This window comes from Hemitrygon akajei, chromosome 7 (assembly GCF_048418815.1).
Source record: "Hemitrygon akajei chromosome 7, sHemAka1.3, whole genome shotgun sequence".
NCBI classification, from domain to species: domain Eukaryota; kingdom Metazoa; phylum Chordata; class Chondrichthyes; order Myliobatiformes; family Dasyatidae; genus Hemitrygon; species Hemitrygon akajei.
The window spans coordinates 180,949,993-180,964,881 of NC_133130.1; the positions used below are offsets into that span (position 1 = coordinate 180,949,993).

Below are 14,889 nucleotides of genomic sequence, written 5' to 3' on the forward strand. Positions count from 1 at the left end.
ATCTCACTACAGGAAGGATGGGGATACTATAGAGAGAGGGTGAAGAGGAGATTTACAAGGATGTTGCCTGGATTGGAGGGCGTACCTTATGAGAACAGGTTGAGTGAACATGGCCTTTTACTCTTTGGAGCGACGGAGGATGAGAGGTGACCTGACTGAGGTGTACAAGATGATGAAAAGCACTGATAATGTGTATAGCCAAAGGCTGTTTCCCAGGGCTGAAATGGCTAACATGAGGGGGGATAGTTTTAAGGTGTTTAAAAAAGGGTACCAAGAGAATGTCAGGGGCAAGTTTTTCCACATGGAGCGGCGGGTGCATGGAATGCACTACCAGTGGCAGTGGAAGTGGATACATTAGGGTCTTTTAAGAGCTTTCTAGACAGGTATATGGAGCTTAGAAAAATACAGGGCTATGCACTAGGGAAATTCTAGGTAGTTTCTAGGTAGGTTACACAGTCAGCACAATATTGTGGGACGAAGGGCCTGTAATGTGCTGTAGATTCCAATGTTCTGTGATAAGTGCCGAGATCTCAGATCTTTGCAATCTATTTCATTAAGCAGAACAGAGTCAAAGTAAACCTATTACCAAAGTAACAGTATGTGACCAAAAAGTTTCAAAAACTTTTCAAAAATAATGCAGGCGAAGACTGCAGCATCCTAACTTAATCTTGAGATTCATTTTCTTGCAGGTGTTTACAAGAAAAAAAGTTAAAGGTAAAGTGTAGCATCTCCCAGTCTGTTTACAATATAAAGCCAGATGGGAAAACAAGCTGCAAGGATAACAGAAGTTATGCACCTTGGAGAAAACAGAAAATAACTTTTATTAAAATAGTTTAAAATAAGAAATTAAAGTATTCGGAGGGACCTGGATTTCCTTGTACATAAAGCATATAATAACCAGATACCATATACAATTAAGTAAAACGATGTTAAATTCTGTACAAAAGGATCAGATCGCAAAAATAATTTTACTGCAATCATGCAAGGCCTTGGCAAGACCACACGTGGAGAACTGCAAGTGTGCATAATCTTACCCAAGCAAGGATAAAATTACTTTAGAGTGCAAACAGGCCCATTGAATAAAACCACTTTCATACGAAGAGAAACTGAGTATACATCCTTTTTTAATAACAAAATTCTTAAGGGACCTGGCAAGTTGATTTTGGCTGAGATCTCTTGAACAAAAGTCTCACAAGTAGTGAGCCAATTAGGTGTAAGAGGAGAAATTTCATCTACAAGTGACAAATCTTCGGAGGGGTGTAGATGCTCATGTATTCTGCACGTTCAATACAGGTTCTTGGAAATTAGGGGGAAATCAAAGGAAACAAAGTGTTGAAATGTGATCAGCTAGTCTTACTCAGCAGTGCAGAGCATTCAGAAGGACTAAATGTCCTGCTGTTGCTTCCTTTGTTCTAAAAAAACACAAACAGAACTCAAACCACATCAAAAGGTGGGAAGTTCCATTTTTTGAACTTTAAATATAGGATATGGGCATTGCTAGCATTTTAGGACCATAACCCTAATGCAGTGAGTAAACAAGACTATTTCAAAAATAATTCAAGTGAAGGCAGCAGCACCCTGACTTAATCAAGCCAATTATTATTCACTGCAAATGCCTTTCCTTTGTTTTATAATTACGGGCACCAACTGACCAAAACCAAAGAACTTGCTTTTAAGTTGTACACAGTAGTTTATTTACACAGAACCAATTTTTTTAAAACTTGTATAAATTATTGCACCACATGTTGAAATTTTAGGTTAATTTTCCTTCTTTTTCCTTAACCAGAGGGCAAGGAATTGAGATTGAAAAGATACTAGAGGTGACTAACTATAGCTCTTGATGGAAACAATTTTCTTTGAAAATATTGACAGCTAAACAGCTCATTAAGACCAAAGCAGAAAATACAAATAACACCATAACAAAATGCATTACACTGCAAAATTCATAACACAGAACTAATGGGAATAAAATGCAAGTTGAGAATATTTTAAACAAGGATAGCATTTATCATGAACAATTAAAGAATGAGCCGTCACTATAGCAAATTTATGTGACCAGAACGAGCTAACATGTTAACAATTCCTGTGACAAAAATCAGGTCAGGACATTTGACTTATACCAACAATTGTAAAGGCCAAGCAAAAAATCCTGATGAACAATGGTGCAGTAGGTTTATTTATGCAGTAGGTTGCAAATTTGACAACACTCTAAAATTCAGTAACATGATACCGGAATATGAAAACTGTTAGCAGACTGGAACAAGCTGGAGACACTTAAGTAATACACAGCATTGAATTCAATCCGGTTACAACCACAACAATTAAACAAAATCAAAGGGTTAAGGTGCAGAGTTTAATTTGGATTGTGCTTCATTTACAATTGCAAAACAAAAGATTAATCTGCACTGAAAACAAAATGCCTACAACAGAATTTAAGTGATCAAAAAACCCTGCTAACAATTACTAAAGTGATATTAATGTTAAAGAAATTTATAAGGATTTCTCTCCATGAATTTTTATCCGCCCCCAGTTACAGTGCAAAGTGCATTTAAATTGCTCTCCTTTTGTAATGTTGTTAGAAACCAGGAACAGTACCTGTTAAACATATGGAAGCCCGGGAACTTTTACAAAAAAAGGCTATTCCCCTACAAAATCAATTAAAGCATGGCCTTCCTAGATGTAGCCAATTTACGCCTTCCCTTCACAGCTTTATTCACTGAACAATCTGAACTCAAAGCCTTTTCAAACTTGCACGCTGATTAAAATCTAATGTTTATGTCCTAACATCAATTACATCTCTTGTGTGTGCTTGCTCTGGCTGCTTCACTCACTCAATTTCTCGCCCCCACCCCCTCTGCAGTGTCTCTAAAGGGATGCCCTTGGTGGTTAATGCACCCACTGGGGGGAGGTCACTCACAAGACGCTTGGTGGCCAGTCACAGACACGTTCAACAGTCAGTCTATTCTTCCGCCTGACAGGGATGCAATGTGAAACCGACTGCAATGGTACTTGATGAAAATTGTAAAGCAATTAATCAAATCACTAAAAAGACAGCAATGACACTGCCCAGCACTGGAGAATTATCCATCAATTTTTTTTTATCATGGTAATATGGTGAAGAGAAGTAACGATTTATCTTCCAGCTCCTGCCTTCACGCAACATAGAAAGCACTTGACGTTTCTATTGCCTCGATGCCTTTTCAGGATTCTTTCAGCTGGTCAGAGCCACTGAAAAGGCAATGCCGGACATCAACTTTAGAGACTGGGAGATAGAGTGATCCTGAAAAGACCCATGAAACATTGGTTATGCAGTCGGATTTCAATTGCAGTCTGTCCAAAGGAGGACAAGAGTGGGGGGTAGGGGTTGTTGGAGAGAGGAGAGATTCACACAAGATCATGAACCGAAACCTCAACCACCAACAATTAATGTCACATTAGCTTCAGTATATTGTAAGTCACATTAAGCTAAAGATGTGAACAATGAGGCACTGGGTTTTCAAAGCGTGTGCTTCTTCATCCGCCCCTGTTCTCACAACCACTATATAGTCAAATGAACTGGTCTTTTTTTATGTGGGTTTTGTAGGGTGGAGGGGAGGTAGGGAAAAGAGAACTGATTTTGGACGATTGGAGTCACGTTTCATCTTAAAAACAGCTCCATTCAGCCATTACTAGTTTAGTTAAAACAGGTCAAGGGTTGTGTCAGAAATTTAAGCCACTTCATTATTCTCTTCATGAAAATGTAAAGGAGTCCTAACAAAGTTTAACTCTCCAAAAGAACAAACAGGCTTCAAAGATTTCACAGACTTTACTGGGGGGGGGGGGGGGGGGGTGGAATGTCTTTCATATTTCTAAAACTTAGTCACTTTCTTTGCATTTTGTTCTTTTTAAATTGAAGACTGATGTAAAACACTAACTTCTTACATTGGCCACTAATAAAAAACATTTTAACACAGCTATAGCATTTGGCACCTTAAAGCAATAAAGACGACCTGTTAAAGACAGCATACTGAACATTTCCTGATGTTAAGAGAATAAAGAGAACAAACTGAAAAAAATACCGGTTGACAACTATTTTCAAATTTCAAATAAGCCAGACTCATTTTCAAATTAGAGCATCAGTTTTGACTAAAACTCAACCAGCAACTTTTTGTAAACCTGCCATTCAGTATACGTTATTCACAATTGTCAATGGATCTCCATTTTACAAATCCCTAAATTCAGCAAGATGCTCTTTAAGTCTCATTCAGTCTATTAATAGTTAGAAAAAAACTCACTTTAAACCAATATGCAGAGGTATTTGGTGGAAAATACAGAACAATTAACTATTAAAAATAGTAAAACTAATTTGGTTTTAAATACCTTTCACTTCTCTGCCATGTTGGCATAATTTACAGAACATCTACCTTCTGGCTTTTGCCATAAAGAACTGGCCATTTTTGTTACTTCCTTAACCTTTTTGAACACAATTTAGGATTAAACAGCAATGCAATTGTACTCCTTTCAACTTAGTAAACTTTATAACATGCAATCTATTACAATGAAGAAATCTTTATGCACATTAGGTGACAATATGTGAAAACATATGGTCCAAAAGACAGACAGACATACTTTATTGATCCGGAGGGAAATTGGGTTTCGTTACAGCCGCACCAACCAAGAATTGTGAAGAAATATAGCAATGTACAACCATAAATAATTAAATAATAATAAGTTAATCATGCCAAGTGGAAATAAGTCCAGGACCAGCCTATTGGCTCAGGGTGTCTGACACTCCGAGGGAGGAGTTGTAAAGTTTGATGACCACAGGCAGGAATTACTTCCTCTGACGCTCAATGTTACATCTTGGTGGAATGAGTCTCTGGCTGAACGTATTCCTGTGCCTAACCAGTACATTATGGAGTGGATGGGAGTCATTGTCCAAGATGGCATGCAACTTGGACAGCATCCTCTTTTCAGACACCACCGTCAGAGAGTCCAGTTCCACCCCCACAACATCACTGGCCTTACGAATGAGTTTGTTGTGTGACCTGGGATTCCACTTTAGTCCTCCATCTGTTTCCCCACTCCAACCTGTTATTTTCCCAGACTGTTCAAATGAGACCCAAGGAACAGCAGCACCTTGGGTCTTGAGACGGTGGGATGAGAAATTAATCTGTTTATATATTCACTTGCTGTTTGTTCAAGTGGGTGGTATGATTAGTAAACTCAGCTGAAAATTTATGGCGTTCAGAGTGGGATGGGTTGGGGTTGAAAGTGGTCAGGGTCCTTGGCTGCAGAATGACATTGAATTGATAAAATGGGAATGGAAAATGAAACTTAATACTGAAAAATGTGAGACTAACACCATGTAAACTGTTGGAGGAATTCAGCATGTCTGGCACAGGAAATGGACAGCTAAAGTTTCACATCATGATCCTTTGCATTTTAGAAAAAGGCACAAAGATATACATAATGAATGTCAGGGCCTTAGGGAATACCAAGGACCTTTGACTTACATGTTCATTGTTCCCTGAATGCAACAGATCCAACTTGTCAGATTGTCCTTGATCACCTGGGCTCTCACTGTTTGAACAAGTGTCCCTTATATGAACTAAACTTCAGTGAAATCTATATGTACTGCATCAGTCACAGTAGACTCAAGCACTATCACAGCACTTGCCCAGCTTATGACAGGATTCTGCTCCTGACAACTATATGTAACCTGAACTTTGCAAGTTGGATATGTAGCTGTCCAGCAAAATATTTAAATAGGCCAACCAAGTACAAAGTTTAAACATGAGCATTTAACTCAGCCATTCAGATATTGCCATGAACCACATCCTCAAACAGCAGATGATGTAAATCCAGCCTGGGCTCCAAATACTCTTTGTAATGTGTTTGTAGAGCCAGAACGACAACAGAGTTATGTTAGTCTAGGTACATACTGGACAACTTGCAACATGGGAGCTTTGAACCGAGCCCAAGAAGATGATAATATGTGGACTTGAAAAACTGGAAGTGAGTGCTTCCCACGTACTGGAGACTCAATCAATTCACCGCACGATCAATCGATGCTTGCACACTTGCTATATTCTCACAATCGATTTGATGTATCAGTTGTAATTAAGTCAGGTCACTTGGTGAGGTCTTGCGCTCTTATTTCAAACGCTTCAGTGTTGATGCTGATGGTCCACTGATACCTAATGCCTACCTGGTAATCTCATCTTGAGAGTGTGCAGGGTAGTATTCATGCTTTGAGAGACTGCTGTCAGGTGTGCAAACAATATAATCTGCCCAAGAAAACTGAACTTAACTGGGGTCGCAATTCTGGGAATGTTAGTCTAGGAGAGGATTGCAGCTCATTTATCCTTCCAGTGGATTTGGAGTGTTATATAAATCCACAACTGGGAAGAGAATGATATTCCAAGGGATCTCAAATACCAGTTGTAACTAGAAGCTTGCTTCAGTTTGGCAGAGGAACAAGCATCAATGTGTTAACTGCTTTCTTGCAGTAGTTAAAGAACTGCTCTCCAAATGTTAGTGTACTTTCTGTCTATCTTTGTTTTTTCAGCTCCTGCACATTGCTGGCCGGGCTGTCTATCCCTAACTGCCCTTGAAGTGATATTAGTGAGAGGCCTTCTTGAACTGCTACAGTTCTCCTGGTGATGGTGCTCCCATGGAGTTGGGTGGGAGGTGCTGAATTTAGAAGTAGAGATAACAAGAATACACAGTGGTTCCAGATAATTGGGTCGTCAGTTAATTGGGGCAGCTGCTTATTTGGGACGACTCTTGAACAAATTCTAATCGAGAAAATAGCTGGGATTCCCTTTGTTTATTTGGGACACAATGCCGCTTAACTGCAACAGGCCGCTGCTTAAAGGTTTTTAAACTAGCATTAGTCAGACGCACTTATGTGGCCATTATAGACACTGCACCGTGCTTAGAATGCAAACACGAGGAAACCTGCAGATGCTGGAAATTCAAACAACAACACACAAAATGCTGGTGGAACACAGCAGGCCAGGCAGCATCTATAGGGAGAAGCACTGTCGACGTTTCGGGATGAAGGGTCTCGGCCCGAAACGTCGACAGTGCTTCTCCCTATAGATGCTGCCTGGCCTGCTGTGTTCTACCAGCATTTTGTGTGCGTTGTTGACCGTGCTTAGAATGAACAGTTTCTAAATAGTGTCAGTTGGGTGTGTGTTTGTGTTCAAAAAGCAGTGATTCTTGTCACTGATAATTGGTAAGAAATAAACAGTAAGACAATTCAGAACTGTTTTGCTCACTGCAGTTTCAAGCAGCTTGAAGATGCCAGAAAAGCTGGGGGTGAAAATGAAACGATTCCACTACTTTAACAAATTAGGAACTATGAAGAATTGGAAGGTTATCGACAATTATCTTGAATGTTGTAATGAAAATGAAGATTTGGGGGATGCAATAATCAACTACATTGCATGAAAACAGTGTGCTATTTTGTTCATTTACAGTCAATCAAAAGAACACAGCAGCATATACTGGATGAATTCCTCCATCGACAACTATTATGAACTAATATAATTTTATAGTACTGTAGAGGTATTGGTAAGTGTTCTAATTTGTTCCGTACTTCATTTACTCAGTTAAATGGTAGTTTGTTTTTGTTTTTAAATACCCTTCTATTTCCATGAAACTTAGGTTAATTGGTGTAAAATGTACTGCTCCTGATGTGTCCCAATTAACTGGAATACACCATTCCAAGTCAGGATATTTCATGTACCGGAGGAAGATGATGATGTTCCCATGGTAGAAGTCATAGGTTTGGAAGATGCTGTTGGAGTTAGCAATGACAAGTAAATGCCGAGCATTCTCTAAATGGTATAGACTGGTGGAAAGAATACATGTTTTAGGGTGACTGATGAGGGATGGCACTGAGTGAGTGTTGCTACAGCAGCAACACATTCCTGACCTGTAGATGGGGAGGCTCAGGAGTGCGTTCAGGCTTGTTTCTTGAGAGAGAAAATAGAGTTGAACCTCAGTCAAAAAAGTTTTCATAACGTTTCTACGAAGTTCTCAAAGGGCTGGCCAAAGCCATCAGGGAATATAGTAACATTCCCAAATAGAATTTAAACATTCAATCTTTCATTGACTTCACTAAGGTTTCCTCAGTGAGAAGCTTAAAAATTACAATATTTTAGCACTGCTCCCAACAATATTACTCCCACAGCTTGAAGGAAAGGTGATCTTTAATGGCAAGTCTTGACGTGGTAGGAAATGAGATGACAAAGATTTTAAATAGACATTCTGTATAGCTGGGGGAAAATGGTTTAAGTTGGTCTGTCCCTCAGCTACCACTGAAAAATCTTAGAAAGTACACCAAATTTCCAACCAACATGTACTGACATGAACAGATGCAAGTCGCTTTTCCCACCTTTATTAAAAAGGAGAGAAATGGTTTGATTTTCCTATATTCAGAAACTTCCATTGTTACAGTGTGTAGTGTGAAATGTTGTAAAGTTAATTAGAATGATTTAATTGATCATACCTCTTCCAATAACTAAGCCACATTTATCAGCGGGTATTGTGTATGTTATTTCCTGCATGCCACCTGGAGGTCCCACATTCCAGTCACTACGACCCCTACCCCGGCCTCTTCCAGGACCACCAAAGCCAGATTGACCATCTCGCTCCTGAAGGAATAAGCAGTTAAATAAAAAGTGAAGAGCAGAACTACAGACATTTTCATTCAAATGTCAAGTAGAATTTAAATGCTACATGGAGAACAAAAATACCTTCCTTATCTTAGGACATAGTTAGTTTAATGGCACAAAAGCTAACAGTATACCGACTTTATAAGAAACTACTGCCTTTAACAGTTTTATTTCCTGTAGCAGTCATATGAATTGTGAAAGTACACTCCATCTAATGGAATTAAACTAGTATTACAACATTACACTTTGCAGATACAATAGTTTGCTAATGTTTTAGTGGGTTCTACTAAGTCTACTAGAATTCACAATTGTTTAACATTCAAACTTAGACATGATATAGGCAAAGAAAAAAGGGAAGAGCATCTTTTTTTTACCAACATTTTTGCCCACTATATTGTACAAATGCTCACGTCTTTAACAGTTTACAAGATGTCACAAGGATTCCAGATCATACGAAGGGACATTGACAGGAAATAATTATGCAATTACAATTCAGTTCCTACTTTCTTGCCCTTTGATGATATTAGTTGAAATGCAAAATGTTGGAAAATTTGAAAAGCAGATCAGGTTGAAGTACAGGGATGGATGTTTCTAATCTTCTAAATAGAACATAGGTGTTTATACTATTTCCCCACCCCCAAAGAACAGGCGGATTGGCCAACCACATCAGCATTAACATGAAATAATACACAAAATGCCAAATCCTATTAAATCAGTTTGCCTTTATGTGATTAGATCCAAATCTGAGCCAAAAAACAAAGAGTGGGGGATATAGCCATGGAATGTAGAAGGAAAGTAGTCTAGGTGAAGAGGGAATAAAATCATTGATGCAAAATTTAAAAAACTGCATAATACATAATCAACTGATAGTCTAAACTATAACCATTATGGGCAGTTTAAACATTGTAGCCAAAATGTTTGAAAATTCTGATTGAATGATAATATATTATTAAAATACATGGGCTCAATTTCAAAGAAAATCTTTCTTAAACCACATGACTTCACTTTTGGATAGAATGTTTTTTTGCCATTAAATAGAATGCCTTCATGTATTCCAGTATGGTGACTTGATGCTGTTTTGTTAACATGACTAAAATAGACTTATCACTAACAAATAGGTTTTTCTAAGGATATTCAATCCTTCACTTGTGAGTGAACGGATCATAAATCCCGCATTGAACCATTTAATATTCTCAGTATACTTTAGCAAATTAAACTTTGAGATTAAGACTTTTTAAAAAACATGTCCACCAGCAGCAACATGCCTGAGAAACAAAATCCAATTTGAAGAGTACTTCTAAAACCTAGGGATATGGCAATTTTGTGAGCAGGTCCATTTCAGATAGATTAAATTCAAACCACTGATCAAGGAAACCACTAGTATATTGGGCAAATTTTGAAAACTTTTTACACTGTCCATAATTCCCCATGCGCCCCCCCACCCCCCGGGATTGTACTGAAATGATAGAAACTCCAGTCTTGTGTTTACTATCAGTTAAACTATTGTTTCCTCACCTGGGCAGTGTGAATAAGTTCGTTAATCATATGAGCAGCATTTTGACACCTATCTGGAGGTCCCATCACCTGAGCAATTCTGTCTGGCATAACACCATCATCTAGAAAAAGAAACAAGTTAGTGAGAGACATGCAATTCCTGGTGCCCTTTCCAAATACAATGACTAAGTAGTTAAATGCTTCATGTCAATAATGATAACACATGTTCCAATATTATCCCAGAATGACAGTGCTAACTTTTCAGACAATTATATTTCTGTCATTTTCAGCACAGTGCAACATCCTTTAAATGGTGATGAACTTGGGCAATTACTACAATCCCTCACTATCAAATAAAGCAGTGGACAAGTGCAGCACCTCAAATAAATAGCAAAACTTTTTCCAGCGATGCCTTCACTGGGGCACTGTGCACTTACTGATCTGAAGAATTTTCAGGAATGTTTAGGATTACAATTGCACCCACTTGACCAATTAACATAAGCCATAGTTTTTATGTGGGAGCAAACCATGCGTTCATGGGGAAAATGTACAAATTCTTGACAATAGCAGAATAGTGCCTGGGTTGCTGGTGCTGTAACAGTGTTACGCTACCATGCAGACATTACCAAGCAAAGGGAAATTATGGTTAAACAATTTGTTGGCAGTCTTTGTATTTGAAATCTTTGTATCCTCAACTGCAGCCAATTTAACAAATCTATGAGTAGTAGCACTCAAAAGGCCTCTTTAGAAAACTGCCCACCAGCCAACACAAAGTGAATCTGTTGCTTCACCTGGCTTAAACTGAATCCTGACACCAGCATCATTCTGAATCTTCTTTATCATTTCACCATTTCTTCCTATTACGATACCAACAGCAAATCTAGGTACAGCAACCTAAGAAAAAGATAAAAGTCTGAACTCCATTTATACATGAACACAATTAATATCTGGCAAAGATATTAATATTATAAGACTACAACGCAAGTATTTTAATTTAAAAAACTTCAACCCATCAAACCAATGTGTTTGGACTATTGTAAAGACCATTAACAACAATTCGAGCAACCAAATACATATGCTAGCTTTGCTTAATATGTAGGTTTGTGATTTTGTTTGTCACTTTCATCACCACCCTGTAGGATCAGAGTTTTTGGTGAGTTATAGACCACAAGATATAGAAGAATTAGGCCATTCAGCCCATTGAGTCTGCTGCCATTCCATCATGGCTGATTTATTATTTTCTCAGACCCATTTCTCCTGACTTCTCCCCATAACCTTTCAGACCCAGACTAATCAAGAACCTATCAACCTCCTTTTTAAATGTACCCAATGACTTGGTCTCCACAGCCATCTTGTAGCAATGAATTCCACATATTCACTACCCTCTGTATAAAGAAATTACCTCTATTCTGAGGCACTGCCCCCTGGTCCCAGACTCCCCCACTACAGGAAACATTCTCTCCAAATAAATATCTAGGCCTTTCAATATTTCATAGATTTCCATGAGACTTGCCCCCCCACTACCATTCTAAAAAATAAAACTGTAATATATAAATTATAGTTTAATTAATTTGTCCACCTGACTGTCGGTTGTGATTACTGACACTTTTTCAGTCACAGGACATAACAACCAAGCCCAATTTGATCCTAATGCCCACTTCTGGCATGGGCTACTGTTTGGGGTTTAGAAAGAATTGTGTTGACTTTCAGTATCACCTCTCAAGGTGGTGAAATCATTGTGCCGGTGACTTTTGGTTGGTTCAGCAACCAGGAGTTACACCTTAGGTCTGCTTGTTTGGATAATCGATCCATGCTACCAAACTCATTGTGAGTTAGCTATATTTGCCTCTTAAACATGCAAAATCCCTTAAAAAACCAATTAAGCCTTCAATAATAGGATCTGGAGTTGAAGAAATAAGCACAGCACCATTTTCAGTATACTTAAATTCATATTGGTCAGGATAATCTGAAGTGTTTTTCCCTGAATGTTTAACATTAGCCTGGAGAGATGAATTATTTTCACCACTGCTTACATAGACAGACACGTCCATGGTAACAAATCAGAAAAGTGAATACAGTGGGTGTACCCTGGCTATTTAAAACTTGAATATACAGTATTTGCTGACATGAAAAATTACATCCATGCCGCTTTGTACATCCGAAAAATGAGTCTTATGGTATAGATCTAATCTAGAACAAGGCAAAACTGATGCATAAGCTTTGTAACTTCAATTCACAGTTAAAGCAGTACTTACATCTATACTATTTCCACCCAATCTGGAACCAAATTCATTCCGCCTGAAATCACCTTGATCTTTATCTCTGATTATTTCCAAGACCATCTCTTTAGCTTGCTGCAGGAATGGTATTAGGGCAAGGCAGGGAGGAGGTTAAAAGCCAACATTGTTATTGAAGATAGACAAATCATTTGTGCAAGCATTCTGTATCCTAAAAATCCACACAGCAAATATTCATAGTGAATTATAAGACAATGCTGTAAAACTGAAATGCATTACATTAATATTAAACAGAATAATTATAGAGCTACAAGTGGGACACGCGTTTTCTCATCTACATTTTCACTTCCAGCAGTTGACCAGGTGCAGCATTTTCTCTGAAAAGCTAAAAATCACAGATACTGAAAATATGAAGTTAAATTGAAACCCTGGAAAGAATTATGTCAAGCAATATTGTGTTCATTTGAGTGAAGAGCATTTTTTATTTGCTCCCTTGAAAGATTCACAGAACACTATAGCACTGAAACGGCCGCTTTGGCCCATCTAGTCTGTGTCAAACTTAATTTTCCTAGCACCTGGACCATAGCCCTCCATATCCTTCCCATTCATGTACCTTTCCATATTTCTCTTCAATGCTGAAATCTCAAAGTCTCTGAACTTTGTTGTCAGGGTTACCTCCAAGCAAAGGATTTCAAAAACAGCACCATCAACCATCTATGCTGGTGGTGGGAGGACTAAATGTTTCAAGTTGAATTTATGGTGTTGAATCCAGTAGTCTACATTCTTTTCAAGAGCACTGCTGCTAGGCTTCAGTCACCCAGGTAAATGTTCTCGTGCAAACCTGACTTAGATATTGCAGATGACCATCAATTTGAAATGTTAACTGCATCTCTCTGCACAAATGCAGTGACTTGCTGAATATTTCTGGCTTTTGTTTTCTTAGTTCAACTAACTGCTGAGAATATGTTCCAATACACAGCCTAGTAGGGCTCTGTTAGATTCATAAATACTAACGTGTTTCTGATCTTCCAGAGGATTACTGCACCTGCGAGCATGGATATATACACACAATTTCTTATAAATATACTGCAAGTACAAAGACATTTAACAATATGAGCATTGGAGGACTTAAAGACAGCAAAAAAAAAAATCAGGAAAGTGTACTGCAAAATAATAAAATGCACAGATTAATTTCTTGCACTTGCACCAGATTAATGTTCAACTGTTAAATGTTTGAGATCCAGCATCCTTGAGAGGTTTCAAATTGTCAAATTACTTTAGTCTTCACAGTATGGTATTGTTACAGTGAATATTGTTATTTCCAGTGTTCTGGAACTAGTAGTTTTCAGTTTGCACTTTACCAATGGTCAAACAGTCAACAATGATAAGGTAAACAGCAAGTTGAAAAAGGCACTAGAGATTAAACCAAAGTTAGTGTGCTTATGAACTTATGCACAAGAGCTTAATTATTCAATTAAACACAATCTTAAAGCACAGTATGACAGTGCAGTGGGATAAATCACAAAAAAGTGTATTAATCAGCTTTCTTAATGTTAACTGGATACATAATTGAACTCACTTGCACTTTGTATGGATCTCCTGTAATCCTCAGTGGTTTATCTGCACCTGTGGGAAGTGGTCCATCCTGAATCATGATCATTTTTACACCTGTTCTCTCCTGTAAAAAAAACAAAGATCACACTTCCACATGTAGACAAGACACTCCCAATGGTTTTAATGTCTAAACTTACATACTTTTTTTGTCACTGAAACACTGATGACTCTACATCTTTGGTTAGGATGTAGGAAATTTGATGATCCAAATAGCTTTAAAGAAATGATCAGACTCAGGATTAAAAAAAACAGGAGTGGTCACTTATATTTGCCATAGTGGAGATACAATTGGCAGAGATCAATAATTAACAAATTTCACAGAAGGTTATTGCTGGATAGTGCAGGTGGTATGAGAATGTCAATGAACCATGTCCAAGCATCCACAAAAGAATTCAGTTGAACACATCAAATGACAATGCAGTTGGTTCACATTAGGCAACTTCTAGAAAAATATACTTCAGATCATGTTTTGCATGCTTTTTACAATAACTGATGCTATGGACAGTTTCCAATCGAGGAAAGTTGAACTCAAACCATAAGACAAAGGAACAAAATTGGGTCTTCTGGCCCATCGTGCCTGCTCTGCCATTCCATCCTGGCTGATTTATTATCTCTCGATCCACTCTCTTTGCCTTCTCCCCCTAACCTTTGATGCCCTTACTAATCAAGAAGCCCTTAACCTTCACTTTAAATACTTGTACTCAAGGAAATACTTGAAACTAGGTCTGGCACTAGGTACAGTGTGCAGCTCAATACATTTAGATATTCAGATTAAAAGTGAAAAGGAGATGATTTGTTTCTTGATTTGGATTCGGCTGTGTAGTAGTAACATTGCACCATTAGACACTCAGCTAGACCATCCCAGTTCATTCTTCACT

At 38.1% G+C, this 14,889-nt stretch overlaps 1 protein-coding gene across 6 annotated transcripts in view; it reads right to left on the reverse strand.

The window, feature by feature from the left end:
* The window catches only part of fubp3 (far upstream element (FUSE) binding protein 3), a 94,115-nt gene that overhangs the window by 31,366 nt on the left and 47,860 nt on the right, over positions 1–14,889 (reverse strand). For all 6 annotated transcript variants that reach the window (XM_073052785.1, XM_073052783.1, XM_073052782.1 and 3 more), the window contains exons 8-12: positions 13,977–14,075; positions 12,416–12,514; positions 10,952–11,054; positions 10,182–10,282; positions 8,501–8,645 (exon numbers count right to left, since the gene is read on the reverse strand). In XM_073052785.1, coding sequence (XP_072908886.1) covers positions 8,501–8,645; positions 10,182–10,282; positions 10,952–11,054; positions 12,416–12,514; positions 13,977–14,075 — 547 coding nt within the window. The remainder of the gene's footprint in view (positions 1–8,500; positions 8,646–10,181; positions 10,283–10,951; positions 11,055–12,415; positions 12,515–13,976; positions 14,076–14,889) is intronic.